Source organism: Piliocolobus tephrosceles, chromosome 1 (assembly GCF_002776525.5).
Source record: "Piliocolobus tephrosceles isolate RC106 chromosome 1, ASM277652v3, whole genome shotgun sequence".
In the NCBI taxonomy this organism is placed as follows: domain Eukaryota; kingdom Metazoa; phylum Chordata; class Mammalia; order Primates; family Cercopithecidae; genus Piliocolobus; species Piliocolobus tephrosceles.
This window is the reverse complement of record NC_045434.1, coordinates 158,773,981-158,788,321: the sequence shown is the minus strand read 5'-3', so window position 1 is coordinate 158,788,321 and position 14,341 is coordinate 158,773,981. Positions and strand designations below refer to the sequence as shown.

General features: G+C 42.4%; 1 protein-coding gene and 1 pseudogene across 2 annotated transcripts in view; one reads left to right on the top strand and one right to left on the bottom strand.

The window, feature by feature from the left end:
* Window positions 1-1,075: 1,075 nt before the first annotated feature.
* Window positions 1,076-9,667, bottom strand: LOC111539424 (annotated as a pseudogene).
* ALG6 (ALG6 alpha-1,3-glucosyltransferase) overlaps window positions 8,888-14,341 on the top strand; it is a 69,295-nt gene continuing 63,841 nt past the window's right edge. Inside the window, exons 1-2 of one of the 2 annotated variants that reach the window (XM_023210410.1) lie at window positions 8,888-8,987; window positions 12,376-12,664. In XM_023210410.1, coding sequence (XP_023066178.1) covers window positions 12,583-12,664 — 82 coding nt within the window. In that variant the 5' untranslated portion in view covers window positions 8,888-8,987; window positions 12,376-12,582. Of the gene's footprint in view, window positions 8,988-12,375; window positions 12,665-14,341 lie in introns of those variants that run through there. The other variant, XM_023210418.2, reaches the window with a different exon arrangement.

Below are 14,341 nucleotides of genomic sequence, written 5' to 3'. Positions count from 1 at the left end.
AATAAATAAATAAATAAATAAATAAATAAATAAATAAATAAATAAATAAATAAAATTTGTCTGTATGAAGAGACTGTCCTCACACCTTTTTTTCGCTTTTTTGTTTTCTATTTTAATAAAGTTAAAGAGTAAAATAAAAATTCACAAGCTGCTTCCTTGTCCATCTGCCTACCTCCCTCCCCTAACTGCAGTCTTTGGCACTGGTTCGTTATCCTTCACCGCATTCACACAGACACTGGATATCCAACTGAGGAAACAGAGCTGCTCTAAGTACATGGAGATATGATGTGAATTGTGTCCACATCCAAGATTAAACTGAGTGACTCTGCATTTTCTGGCTTCTGGGTGGTTGCTATTCATTAGGCAAATAGAAAAAAATTCCCTGGACCAGATGCTTCAAAGCTGAAGCCCCAAGACCACTTAAGAATGTCTTGAAGGGGGGAGGGGGGAGGGATTGCACTGGGGAGTTATACGTGATATAAATGATGAATTGATGGGTGCTGATGAGTTGATGGGTGCAGCACACCAACATGGCACAGGTATACATATGTAACAAACCTGCATGTTATGCACATGTACCCTAGAACTTAAAGTATAATTAAAAAAAAAAAAAAAAAGAAAACACAGTATTTGCTTGCAGAAGAAAAGAAATAGAAATATATATGGAATACAATCTCAAGTGTCTATGAGATAGCCAGTAATATAATACTGGTATAAAATAAGAGACTTTAGTACAGTCTGTGGGTAAATGCTCTGACTAGATGTATTCAAGTCAAAACAGCAGATGAAACAATATGGCAACCACAATATTTAAGCCAAACAAAACATATTTGTAGTTTCAGTTTGGACCCAAAGGCCACCCATTTTTATCCCTGGCAGAGAGATTCCTAACTAATAAACATTGGTAACACATAATTTACATTATAATACTATATCCAATGTTCTCTTCAATATACCATTCATTTATGTTATATTAAATAGTTGTCACTTTCCTAATTTTTATTTTTGTTTTTATTCTGTATCTCAATACCACAGTGCCTAACAGTACCAATGAACTGTAAAAATAAGTAGCAAATCATAGGGTGGAAATAAAAGCAACATTATTTTCAGTAGACACCAAAAAAAAAAAAAAAAAGAATGTCTTGAAGATACTGTTTGCATCAAAATCACCCATATTCATGCCCTCCTTGTCCAGGTCCTGGCCACTCTCCTGGAGAGTCTTTTTCTTGGGATCAGAGAAGATGGTAAAGGCCTCTCCAATTTCTTTGAACCTCCCCTCCTCCTTCTGAACTTCAGCACTGCCTCCACTGTGCCAATCTGGATGGTGCATCAAGGCCCATTTGTGATAAGCTTTCTTGATCTTGTCCTCAGAGGCATTCTTGTCCACTCCCAGAATCTTGTAGTAATCTTTCTTCTTATCCTTCTTCAGTTTCAGCTGTGCATTTTTTAGGAGCTGTTTGTGTTCTTTTGTTTTCTCTATCTGATATACTTTTTCATAATTGTGCACTGCTTCTTCATACTGTTTTGTGTTCATGTAACACTGAGCTCTTCTCAAGTAGGCTTTTAAATAGGTGTCATTGAGCTTCACTGTATTTGTGCAGTCTTGTATTGCGTTATCTAGTTTCCTAAGCTTAGAATTAACCATAACCTGATTATAGTAGAGTTTAGTATTTGTTTTTATATTGTTGGGGTTTATCCCCAGGGCTCTCATGTACAGTTCGTATGCTAGCTTGTAATTTCCTTCCTTAAATGCTTTATTTCTGTCTCCTTTCTTTGCTTTGAGTGCTTTGGGATTTCTGCAAGCAATGCAGGCCCGCTCATGGAGCCATCCTGAGAGCCTATACAAAAACCTTAACTGCCTTCTCAATACAATCTTCATAATAAAGGCAAAGACCTTACACATACAGAGGATCTGCATTGGTGGACTCCATTTGTAAAATGTCACTGGCCATAGATTGTGCTTCTGGATAATGACCCAGCATTACTAAATATTCTGCTTTGAGGATTTTGAAGCAATGGCAAGCAGGGGCAAGTAGGAGGGCACAGTCCATGCAGAGAACAACCTTTCTAATATCATGCTTCTCAAAATCTGTTTTTGCTAACTTCTCTTATTCCATGATTGAATTAGCATTCTTGAATTCCTGTTATTCCTGAGCATTTTTATGATCCAGTTCTAGGGCTCTCTGGAAACTGACATACGGCCATGGCATTCTCTAGGGAGAGAGGGGGCACTTGCCCTCTCCTAGATGTCCCTGAAAAAAACTGTCATCCAATCTCAATGACTGGTGTGCATCTCCAAGAGCTTCCTGGAACCTTCCAAGCATAATCAATGTGGCTGCTTGATTACTGTAATAGCCAGTATTTTTAGGACATATGCCTAAGGCTTTTGTATAATCGTAAGCTTCATTGTAATCTTTCTTCACGTAATATGCATTTCCTTGTTCCTTGAAATACTCTGCTTTCCATAGTGTACAATTGTTGGTTAGACTTCTCCCTTCCCTAGAAGTGAAGTTCTGATGGGCAGCCAGCAAGTCTAACTTGTCTGGTTTCTATTAGCACATGGCTCTGCATCTGGCACAGACAGAGCAGATGCTCAGAAAACATTTGATGAATAAGTGATTGAGTAAAGGAAGCACTACTTAGTATGGTAGCCTTTAGAGAGATATTTTGTTGGCCTGGCGCAATGGCTCATGCCATAATCCCAGCACTTTGGGAGGCCGAGGTGGGCAGATCACCTGAGGTCAGGAGTTTGAGACCAGCCTGGCCAACATCGTGAAACCCTGTCTCTATTAAAAAGACAAAAGTTAGCCAGGTGTGGTGGCACATGCCTGTAATCCCAGCTACTCAGGAGGCTGAGGCAGGAGAATTGCTTGAACACAGGAGGCAGAGGTTGCAGTAAGCCAAGATCGTGCCTCTGCACTCCAGCGTAGGCAACAGAATGAGACTCTGTCTCAAAAAAAAAAAAGAACATTTGGGCATCAGAGACACCAGAACAGCAGTCTGCAACTAGGGAGCCTGGAACCTTCTTCTTTTTTTGTGACAATAGTTATTATCTCACTGAATGAGAGTTTTGTGGAACATGCTTTAGGGAAATGTCACTCTCAAGTTTTCTTATATGTCAGAAGGGGATAATAACACCTGTTCTACCATTATCTCAGAGTTACTGTGAAGATCTGGTGAGCTGGATATGAAAGACTTTTGCTAATGCCTATACTGAAACATGACAATGTAAAGTTTAACTCTAACACTCTGCTACTTAGGTGAACTTATGCCCTACATGGGGCAAGAGTATAATGAGACTTGGAGGTTACAGAATAATGGAAAAGGAGTCATTTTGACCCATAAAAGGATCAATTAAGGAACAGGTGCTGATAAGAAAATAGATTCTATTTCAAAGAATAGTTATGATCAGGTGAATGGCTTTCACTTAAAATCAGAGAAGATCTGAAACTTATATAGAAAAGGGCTTGTTTTCTTACTGAGTGGAAGTGATCTAGGAAAGGGACTAGAAACAATTTTTTTTTTGAGACGGAGTCTGGCTCTGTCGCCCAGGCTGGAGTGCAGTGGCCAGATCTCAGCTCACTGCAAGCTCCGCCTCCCGGGTTTATGCCATTCTCCTGCCTCAGCCTCCCAAGTAGCTGGGACTACAGGCGCCCACCACCTCGCCCGGCTAGTTTTTTGTATTTTTTAGTAGAGATGGGGTTTCACCGTGTTAGCCAGGATGGTCTCCATCTCCTGACCTCGTGATCCGCCCGTCTCGGCCTCCCAAAGTGCTGGGATTACAGGCTTGAGCCACCGAGCCGGGCAGGACTAGAAACTATTATAAAAGTATGATTTGTGTGAGGAAGTTTGCCTAGCTGATTGAATATTAAGAGTACCTTTAATAAAGTATATAATAGTTTGTTAAGGTTGCTGTAACAAAATGGCACAGGCTGTGTGGCTTAAACAACATAAATTTATTTTCCCAGAGTTCTGGAGGCTTGAAGTCAGAGATCAAAGTGTCTGCAGGGTTGATTTCTTTTGAGGCCTCTCTCCTTTTCTTGCAGATGGCCCTATTCTCCTGTCTTCACACGATCTTTCTTCTGTGTGCATGCATATCTGTGTTCAAATTTCCATTCTTACAAGGATCCAGGTATGTTGGACTAGGGCCCATCCTAATGTCCTCACTTAATCTTAATTACCTCTTTAAAATCCCTATTTCCAAATATAGTCACATTCTAAGGCACTGGGGATTAGGACTTTAACATATGACTTTTGAGGGCTACAATTCAGGCCAAAACAAGTTACATGCAATTTGTACCATGCGATTATTATCTTTACTTTATATACATGAAATGGCCACCAGAGGTTGCTCCTTTTGTGAAAGACATGGCAGAAAGACAAGAAAGTAAGGGGATTTGAACTCTGATTTTCTGGCTGGTGACAGATAAAATTATTAGTTAGCTAGGCTCTTGCCCATTTCTAGTTTCATCCCAACTTTTCTGTAGTGGATTACAGATGGCCACAAATTCTTTCCTACCTTCTCATTGAGAGGCAGAATCTATTCCCACTCTCCTTGTATCATGGCTAAGTTGCTGTGTGACTTGTAAGGCTGGGGTGTTAAGAGATCTGCAACTTTTGCCTTTGCCGCTTGGAATGCTCTGTCTGGGAAATGTGCTGCCATGTAAAAAGTTTGCGAAACTTTCTAGAGAGAGAAGCCCTGTGGAGAGAGGGCTGAAGCCATTCACAGATGTTTCAGCCTCAGCTGATCTCTCAGCTGAATGCAGCCTCATGAGTGATCTCAGACAATCCCAGTGGAACAGATGAACCACCTACCTGAACCCTGCCTAGATTCTTGATACATAGAATCATGAGCAAATAAAAACATTGCTACATAAGCCACTAAATTTTGGAATAATTTGTTACACAGCAGTAGATAATTGAAGCCATTACCTATTAGTCAAACTGACTTTAGAGATTAATACTGTTCATTTCATATTCTTTCCCATCTGTCTTTAAAATGCAACAACTTTTTTTTTTTTTTTTTTGAGACAGAGTCTCTGTTTCCCAGGCTGGAGTGCAGTGGCGTGGATCTTGGCTTACTACAAGCTCCGCCTCCCAGGTTCACGCCATTCTCCTGTCTCAGCCTCCTGAGTAACTAGGACTACAGGCACCCATCACCATGCCTGGCTAATTTTTTTTGTCTTTTTAGTAGAGACGGGGTTTCACCGTGTTAGCCAGGATGATCTCCATCTCCTAACCTCATGATCCGCCCGCCTCGGCCTCCCAAAGTGCTGGGATTACAGGCATGAGCCACCATGCCCGGCCAACAAAAACTTTAAAGAAGGATTATGCATTAGTGTAATTTGATTTCAGATACTTTTTTATTTTTTTGAGACAGAGTTGTGCTCTGTCACTCAGGCTGGAGGGCATTGGTGCAGTCATGGTTCACTGCAGCCTCAGCGTCCCTGGGCTCAAGTGATCCTCCCATCTCAACCTCCTGAGTAGGTGGTACTATATGAGCACACCACCACACCTGGCTAATTTTTGTACACTTTTTATAGAGACAGGGTTTCACTATGCTGCTCAGTCTGGTCTTCAACTCCTGAGCTCAAAGGATCTGTCCACCTCAGACTCCCAAAATGCTGGGATTACAGCTGTGAGCTACTATGTCTGGTTGCGGTTTCAGATAAAATTTTCAGATAAGAACAGTAGGCTTCTGGTGGGGATGTAAATATATATATGTAAGGGCTGCTATATGGTAGGGGAAAGAAGACACTTCAAAGGAAGGAAAAGACTATGAAAAAGTGAGCACATGTTAAAGACAAATGATAACAGCTATTTATTGATTGCGTACTATATGCCAGGCAGTATATTCAAGTTTTATATGCATGATTTCATTTTACTCTTATTAAAATTCAAAGAAGATGACATTATTATTAATTCTTTTTTGTTTTTTGTAGGTGAAGTAATTATGCCAGAGACATTAGGAGACTTTACCAAGTTCACACAGCTAGAAAGTGGAAGAACTAAGATTTAAATCTAAATCTGTTTGTCTTCAGAGTCAGAGACTAGTTCTTAATCACCTTTCTACACTGCCTCTAAACTTGATCTGCTCTATAATTTTGCTATGGCTTACCCTTTTTGCTTATAGTAAATGCTGTCATTCAAAATGCATTTTGTGAGCATCTGTTATGTAAAGGCACTGGATATTCAGATGCAAAAGATGATCCCTATTGGAGGTAAACAGCAGGAGAAGGTATATAGATGGCAGTGGTGGGACAATTCAGCTATGAGTTAGTGACTGTGATGTCTCCTCCACTATTTATTCATGAATATTTTGAGCATCAACTTTTTGTTAAATACTGGGTCAGAAGCTGTTGGGTTGAGAAACAGGAAGGAGAGATTGATACAAACTTTCATCACTTTAAGATGTATACTCTTTTACATATTAATATTTCTGAAATTATATGTGTTTTACAGTAATTACTAGCTTAAATGGTAGCATTGTTTTCTTCCTCAGTGGTACATAAAATAATGATGGTGGAATTTTAGATTCAATAAAATATGATTTTCAGTCTGCCAAACATGGTTCTTGTTCACAAGATGCTTAATATTTATGATCCTGCAATGTACTGGATTTCTCCCTACATTTGTAACCATGTAACATCTTTCACCAATGTGCCTTCCTCCTCTTGGCCTGAGATAATGCATTTATTCAAGTATGGTTGTTTATTTTCTCTCTATACTATCTCCATCATTGTTCAGCAAATGAAATGCTTTCATCTCTCTATCTTCACCCCAACTTCTTTCCTGGGCTCTAATTCATAACTGACACCTGAGTATTACAACTGTCTTTTCTTTATGTTACCTTGAACTCAATACAATGCACCATCTTTCCCTCCAAGCCAGATTATTCTCCAGGCTTCCCAAGATCTATCAGTTCTTGGGAACTGTAATTCACACTTGAAACCTTGGGAGCCATCCTTGATTCTTCCCTCTCCTTCGTTTAACTTGTATATATCTAGTATGCTATTAAGACCTGTACATGAGGCCAGGTGTGGTGGCTCACGCCTGTAATCCCAGCACTTTGGGAGGGCAAGGCAGGCGGATCACCTGAGGTTGGGAGTTCGAGACCAGCCTGACTAACACAGAGAAACCCCATCTCTACTAAACATACAAAATTAGCCGGGTATGGTGGCGCATGCCTGTAATCCCAACTACTTGGGAGGCCGAGGCAGAAGAATCGCTTGAACCTGGAGGTGGAGGTTGCGGTGAGCCAAGATCACGCCATTGCACTCCAGCCTGGGCAACAAGAGAATAAGAGCAAAACTCCGTCTCAGAAAAAAATAAAAAATAAAAATAAAAAGACCCGTACATGTTTCTTCTTGCATTGATCTCTCCCTTTCCACTTCCACTATTGCCATCTCAGTCCAAGCCCTTGTCTAATCATGCATGAACTGCTATAGTCTCCCTATGATTCATCTGATCCATTTTCACCACTTTAAGTTTTCTCTAACACTGTATTGTACACTTGACTCCCTGCTAAACGTCATTTAATAGCCCCTTACTGATCACTGGATACATTCCAGACACCACAGCCTGGTATTCAAGGCTCTCTACAATTATCAGTCCTTTCCAGCTTCATCACCCACCATCTAAACTGGAGGAAATGTTCTACACTTTTCAGCTGCCACAATATTTGGCTTGAACCATTTCCTTTGTCTAGATTCCTACTCTCATTCTCTGGGCTTATCCAGCCAGGCTTTCCTTCAAAGCTCAGCTGACTCCTCCAGGAAAAGCATTTCCTGATGGTTTGCAGTTTACAGTGAACCCTCTTCTCCTAACTCCTACAGGGCTTAGTGCATATATAAGTAATGTAACATTTAGTATGTGTTCCCTTCTATAGCTTTTTATCCTTTTACGCATAAAAATGTCTTTCCAATGAGAATTAAATGCCTTGAGGGCAGGGACCTGGCCATATTTTTCCATATTCCCGGTGTTGATGGTCTTTTAGATATAATCATATTTTAGACCTGGAAGTTCACCTAGCCCTACTGATTCCTTTCACAGTTGAAGAAACTGAGGCCCAGAGAGAAGTTGTTCGGACTCAGTAGAAAGCCATAGTCATAGCCAAATACTTGCTAACACTTACAAATTATAGGGGTTGGCTTATGTAGAATGGCAAGATTTATTAGTGGGGAATGAGGGCACTCTCTGAACAAAGGAAGCAAGTAAAAATCATCACAGACGTCCATGCATGATTGGACAGGGGCCTAGACTGAGATGGAAATAGTTGAACTGAAAAGGAAGGGATCAATGCAAAAGGAAAAGTGTGCAGGTCTTGCTAACTTACTAGATAGATATTTTTGGCAAGTTTGGGACCAGGTGATTCAAGCTGCCCCCTGGGGCATGTGTAGTGGCTACTCGAGGGCAGGGCGGTCCTTTTGCACAACGCACAGGCTCTCGAAAATGGTTGGATGTTCAATGTTTCTTACTTGAGGGGACTGCCCAGTCTTCTTCTTCGCAGGCTTGTGGCTGGAAGAAAGTGAAACAGGTTGGCTTTCTGGCTCCGCGAGGGCACAGGCCCAGAGGAAGCCCTACTGCCCAGTGGTGAGGACCGGCCAATGCTCTCTGCTCAGTGCAGCAAGCCAGGACCCGCCCCTGACAGGAATCCGTTGGCTAAGCAGCCGTTCTGGCCTTGGCCACTATCCCAGGAAAGAAGAGCAAGGGGCTTTCCACCTGCCCCTAGCCTAACCCGGGGCTGGGGACCTCTCGGGTTCCAGCGGCTCTTGCCCTGCCTCCTAAGCCGGCCGCCTCTTCTCCAGTCCAGGTTGCCCGCCCCTCCCCTCACGCTTGACGGGCTCGCTCCCGCACCGGGCGCGCGGGCGGTGCGCGGGTACACGGAGGCGGAAGGCGGGAGGGGCAGTGCGCCGCGGGGGTGAGCGCGCAGGCGCCTTCCTGGGACCCGCTGCAGGCGCTAATTCCAGCGGTCGGCGGGCGGCGGGGTAAGAGCATGGAATTCCCGGGTTTCCCGACCCCGGGCCAATGTGGGGAGGTGCCGGGGGCTCGCAACGCGCCACGAGGCGGCGCAGAGCTGGCGACCCGGCTCTCAGCTCGGCTCCACTCCCAGGGACGGGACGCGAGGCCTCCCCAGCCCTTCCTGCAGGGTCGCTTGGGGGTCGGATGAGGGGACGCGGTGATAGTGGTGGTACTTGCAGGCTAGGGCGGTCCTGTCACCCTTGTCCTTGCGCTTCTGAGGGCTTGGCCCTCAAGAGGAGGGGCGGAGAAACGTGAGAAGGGATCCCTTTCGCCCCATATGCTCGCCCGGCATAGCTGCACTCCACGGTGTTGTGTCCACTGCGGTGGAAGGACCTTTCAGACGAAAAGGAGCAAAGTCGGCTCTGGGGTGTGGACGGCGGCGGGCTTGGCGTTTGTCGAGATGCACCGTCAAGGGCAAAGGATGACGAAAAGCGCCTCCACTGCTTGCCTAGCAACTTCGTGGCCAGTGGATGGGTTAGAAAGTTACTGTATTCTGATTTACAGGTGGAAAAAGTCGCAAATAACTCTTTTTCTGGTTTAAGGAGAAGAGAGTGGTTTAAAACCTCGCATAATATCTTTAACCACACAGGGATCAGTAAAATTAGGTACCTCCCCGCTTCGCACACACAGATGCACACAGCTCCATTCAGCAAGTACTTCTTGGGTACCTGCCTTCTGCTAACACTGTTCTACAAGTGGGGAACAGAGAGCAACGACTAAGACAGGAGGATCCGTGCTCATAGGGCGCCTTTACTCTAGTCGACACATCCAAGTAATTTCCTTTTACACTTTTTTTTTTTTTTTTAATTGAGATGGAATCTTGCACTGTCGCCCAGGCTGGAGAGCAGTGGTGCGATCTCAGCTCACTGCCACCTCTGCCTCCCGGGTTCAAGCGATTCTCCTGCCTTAGCCTCCCGAGTAGCTGGGATTACAGGAACTAGTCACCACACCCGGCTAATTTTTGTATTTTTAGTAGAGATGGGGTTTCACCATGTTGACCAGGCTGGTCTCGAACTCCTGACCTCAGGTGATCCACCTGTCTTGGCCTCCCAAAGCACTGGGATTACAGGGGTGAGCCACCGCGCCCAGCCCCTTTTATGCTTTTTAAATTGGAATATAACAGAGAAAAATACTGTATACAAATTATAAGTTGTAACTTGTTAATTTATCCTAAAGTCAACACATCTCCTAACCACTACTCAAATCAAGAAGCAAGATTCAGCCGGGCGCGGTGGCTCAAGCCTGTAATCCCAGCACTTTGGGAGGCCGAGACGGGCGGATCACGAGGTCAGGAGATCGAGACCATCCTGGCTAACACGGTGAAACCCCGTCTCTACTAAAAAATACAAAAAACTAGCCGGGTGAGGTGGCGGGCGCCTGTAGTCCCAGCCACTCGGGAGGCTGAGGCAGGAGAATGGCGTGAACCCAGGAGGCGGAGCTTGCAGTAAGCCGAGATCCGGCCACTGCACTCCAGCCTGGGCGACAGAGCAAGACTCTGTCTCAAAAAAAAAAAAAAAAAAAAAGCAAGATTCACAGCATTTCAGAAGAACTCTATAGGCACCCCTCCCAACCACCATCCCTTCTTTCCTCCCCAAAGGTAACCTCTTTCCTGATTTTTAACACCATAGATTAGTTTTGCCTACTTATGAACCTTTCATGGAACCATATGATATGTATTCTTTGGTGTCCAGCATTTATACTGAAAATTTTGTGTGTGAGATTGCACCATGTCATGTGAAAATACAGTTCCTGATAGTGAAAAGAATTAGGAAGCAAATTGAAGGTAATGATACAAACAGTAAGGGGAGGAAACTTTAGTAGGATAGTCAGGGATGATCTTTCTGAGGGGATGATTTGAGATATGGCATGAATGACAAAAGATTAGCCATTCCAATCAGTTCTGGAGTTATCCCATGATGTTTTTATTTTAAATAAGAAAATAATTAGGGCTGGCTGCGGTGGCTTACGCCTGTAATCCCAGCACTTTGGGAGACCAAGGTGGGCGGATCACCTGGGGTCAGGAGTTCAAGATCAGCCTGGCCAACCTGGTGAAACCCCATCTCTACTAAAAGTACAAAAATTAGCGGGCGTAGTAGCAGGCGCCTGTAATCCTGGCTACTCGGGAGGCTGAGGCAAGAGAGTCACTTGAACCCAGCAGGTGGAGGTTGCAGTGAGCTGAGATTGTGCCATTGCACTCCAGCCTGGACAACAAGAGCGAAGCTCCATCTCAAAAAAATAGAAAAAATAAACAAAATAAAATAATTTTAGATCATTAGGTGGAATGTGCCAATTTTGCCCTAAATTTTTTAGTTGATTTATTCTATTTTCTGAATATATTTAAAGTGTATCCTGTGGTTAAAATGGTCCAACATTTTTCAAAGAGAAGAGGAAAATGTCAATTTTGTCAATTTGCTTTTTTTTTGAGGTAGAGTTTCGCCCTTGTTGCCCAGGCTAGAGTGCAATGGCACGATCTTGGCTCACTGCAACCCTCACCTCCTGGGTTGAAGTGATTCTCCTTCCTCAGCCTTCCAAATAGCTGGTATTACAGGCGAGTGCCACCATACCTGGCTAATTTTGTATTTTTAGTAGAGATGGGATTTCACCATATTGGTTAGGCTGGTCTCAAACTCCTAACCTCAGGTGATCTGCCCACCTCGGCTTCCCAAAGTGCTAGGGTTACAGGCATGAGCCACCGCGACCAGCGTCAATTTGCTTCTTACTTTAAAACCCCAACCTAAGGAAAACTATAAAAAAAAAAAAAAAGTAAGTGGTTAATTGATTTTAACTGCTTTTGTATTTTTTTCTCATGATTTGGGGCTATTCTTAATGATTCTTACAAAGGCTCATTTCTCTAAGATGGAAAGTTGGTGTGGTTAATGCAAGTATATTTTGGAAGAAAAGTAAAAACCAAACTAGAGAAATTATTTATTGGAAGACTTTCCCAAACTAAATACAAAGACGAAATTCCTCTTTCTCGCTGTACCAAAGATAAATCACCCCTTTGTCTACCGTTGTGGTTTTATATTTACCCTACATTGAACATGTTCTAAATAGAATTGACTGTGTCATTATCTACATATGTGTTGTTTTTCTTCTCTCAGAAATATTCTGTTGTGAGAGTAAATCTTTACTATATTTTTAGACATATTGAGTCCCATTTAATAGGGAGATCCACCTTTTGATGTATATTCCCAACTAAAGGACTAGGAAATAAGGAACTTGAAATACCACCTTTCCTTAACTTTCCTTCCCACTACCCAACCCCTCGAATTCTCTATCCTTCTACTTGGTTTACTGGGTTCATTGTTGTAGGTACTGTACTCAGCTAAATCTTGGTATCTTTTTTCCCCTTAGGATACTTCTACATAGACATAATCAGTTTTTGGCTATTTGGAAACCAAGCATCATTAAAATCCTCTCAAACTCCTAATTGCGAAGAATCGATAACATTTCAAGAAGTGATAACATTTCTCTGAACAAGAAAAGAAGTGATTGACCACGTTTTAAAAGTATTCTGGCACTGGTGCTGTGTTTTCTTCCCCTCCCTAAATTTGAAGAACTATGGAGAAATGGTACTTGATGACAATAGTGGTCTTAATAGGACTAACAGTACGGTGGACAGTGTCTCTTAATTCTTATTCAGGTAATACATTTTTACTGTTTAAAAGAAAAGGAAATTTTCCTTTGAACAGATGTTTGTTTGGAGAAAAGTTTATCATTTTCTGACCAGGACAGAGAAGAATTTCAGGCCTTTTTGATATGGTCGAGAAAATACATTTAAATGTCCAATTCTAATAGAAAGAATATGGATAAAAGCTAAATAGAAGCATGCTCTTTGTGATATGAGAAAGCAAAAATGTGTTCTAACAGGTAAGATGACAAATTGAGAAATGATTCTGTATTACACATTGAAGAGGAAAATGAGCTAGCACTTCACGGGAGGGGTGGAGTCTGTTCACTGTAGAGAAGCATATTACTAGATTAAAGGGAAGCGATCAGTGGACAAGAATAAGATTGGGAATGAGGGAGGGGGAATTGATGGAGCATGGTCCTGGTGTGGTGGATTGGCCTAAATATAACTCTGCAGGTACCTATTTAGCACGTCTCATGTTCCAGGCACTGTGTTAGGTTCTAAAAATACAAAGCGAATATCCAGTACTCAGAGGGCCCACCTTTTATTTTATTTTATTTTATTTTTTTGAGACGGAGCCGTGCTCTGTCACCCAGGCTGGAGTGCAGTGGCGCAATCTCGGCTCACTGTAACCTCTGCCTCCTGGGTTCAAGCAGTTCTACCTCAGGCCCCTGAGTAGCCGGGCTTACAGATGCACGTGACTATGCCTGGCTAATTTTTATATATTTAGTAGAGACGGGGTTTCACCATGCTGGCCAGGCAGATCTCGTGATCCACCCGCCTGGCCTCCCAAAGTTCTGGGATTACAGGTGTGAGCCACTGCACTCAGCCAGAGGGCCCACATTTTAATAGTTAAATGGTCACAACACAGGGTGATAATTATAATGTAGGAGTATGTGTGAGGTACAGAGTTAATAGAGAAGTGAATGATCAGGATGCACTAGAAAAAACTTCAGGAAAGATGTTTGCATTCAAGGTTTGAAGGATGAGTCAGAATTTTCTAGGCAAATGAAGTGGAGAAGGTATTACAGGGTGCAGGAACTTGTGCAACAGACTTGGTGTCATAGAGCATGGTTATTATAAGTATTGTATTTGAGTTGCATAAAACATAGGAACAAAAAGGATGAGGAGAGAGTGACCAGAGAGTAGGTTATACAATTAGCTGGACAAATTATTTGGTTGTGGAAAAATTATGTTAGTGAAAAACGGTCATAGGAAAAAGAGATAAAGAGAAAAATTAGACAATAATAATAATAGTTGTAAGAGCTATGATATACACCAACACATATATATACACAGACACACCTTTATTCTCTACTTACACATTTACTATATACGCAGATACATATATGGATATTTATATATATTTATATGTGTGTGTATGTAGTAAATGTGTATATACACAGACACACAAATGTATAGGTATTTTATGCATACCTATGTATTTGTGTGTCTGTATATAGTAAATGTATATATACACAGACATATATGGATGTACACGGGCACACATATATATAAATATCTGTATATATATGTGTGTGTAGTAAATGTGTATGTAGAGAGTAAATGTGTATGTGTCTGTGTATATCGTAGCTTTGTTTTCAGAAAAAAAAAGCTCTGTTGCCCAGGCTGGAGTGCAGTGGTGCAATCTTGGCTCATTGTAACCTCCGCCTCTCAGGTTCAAGTGAT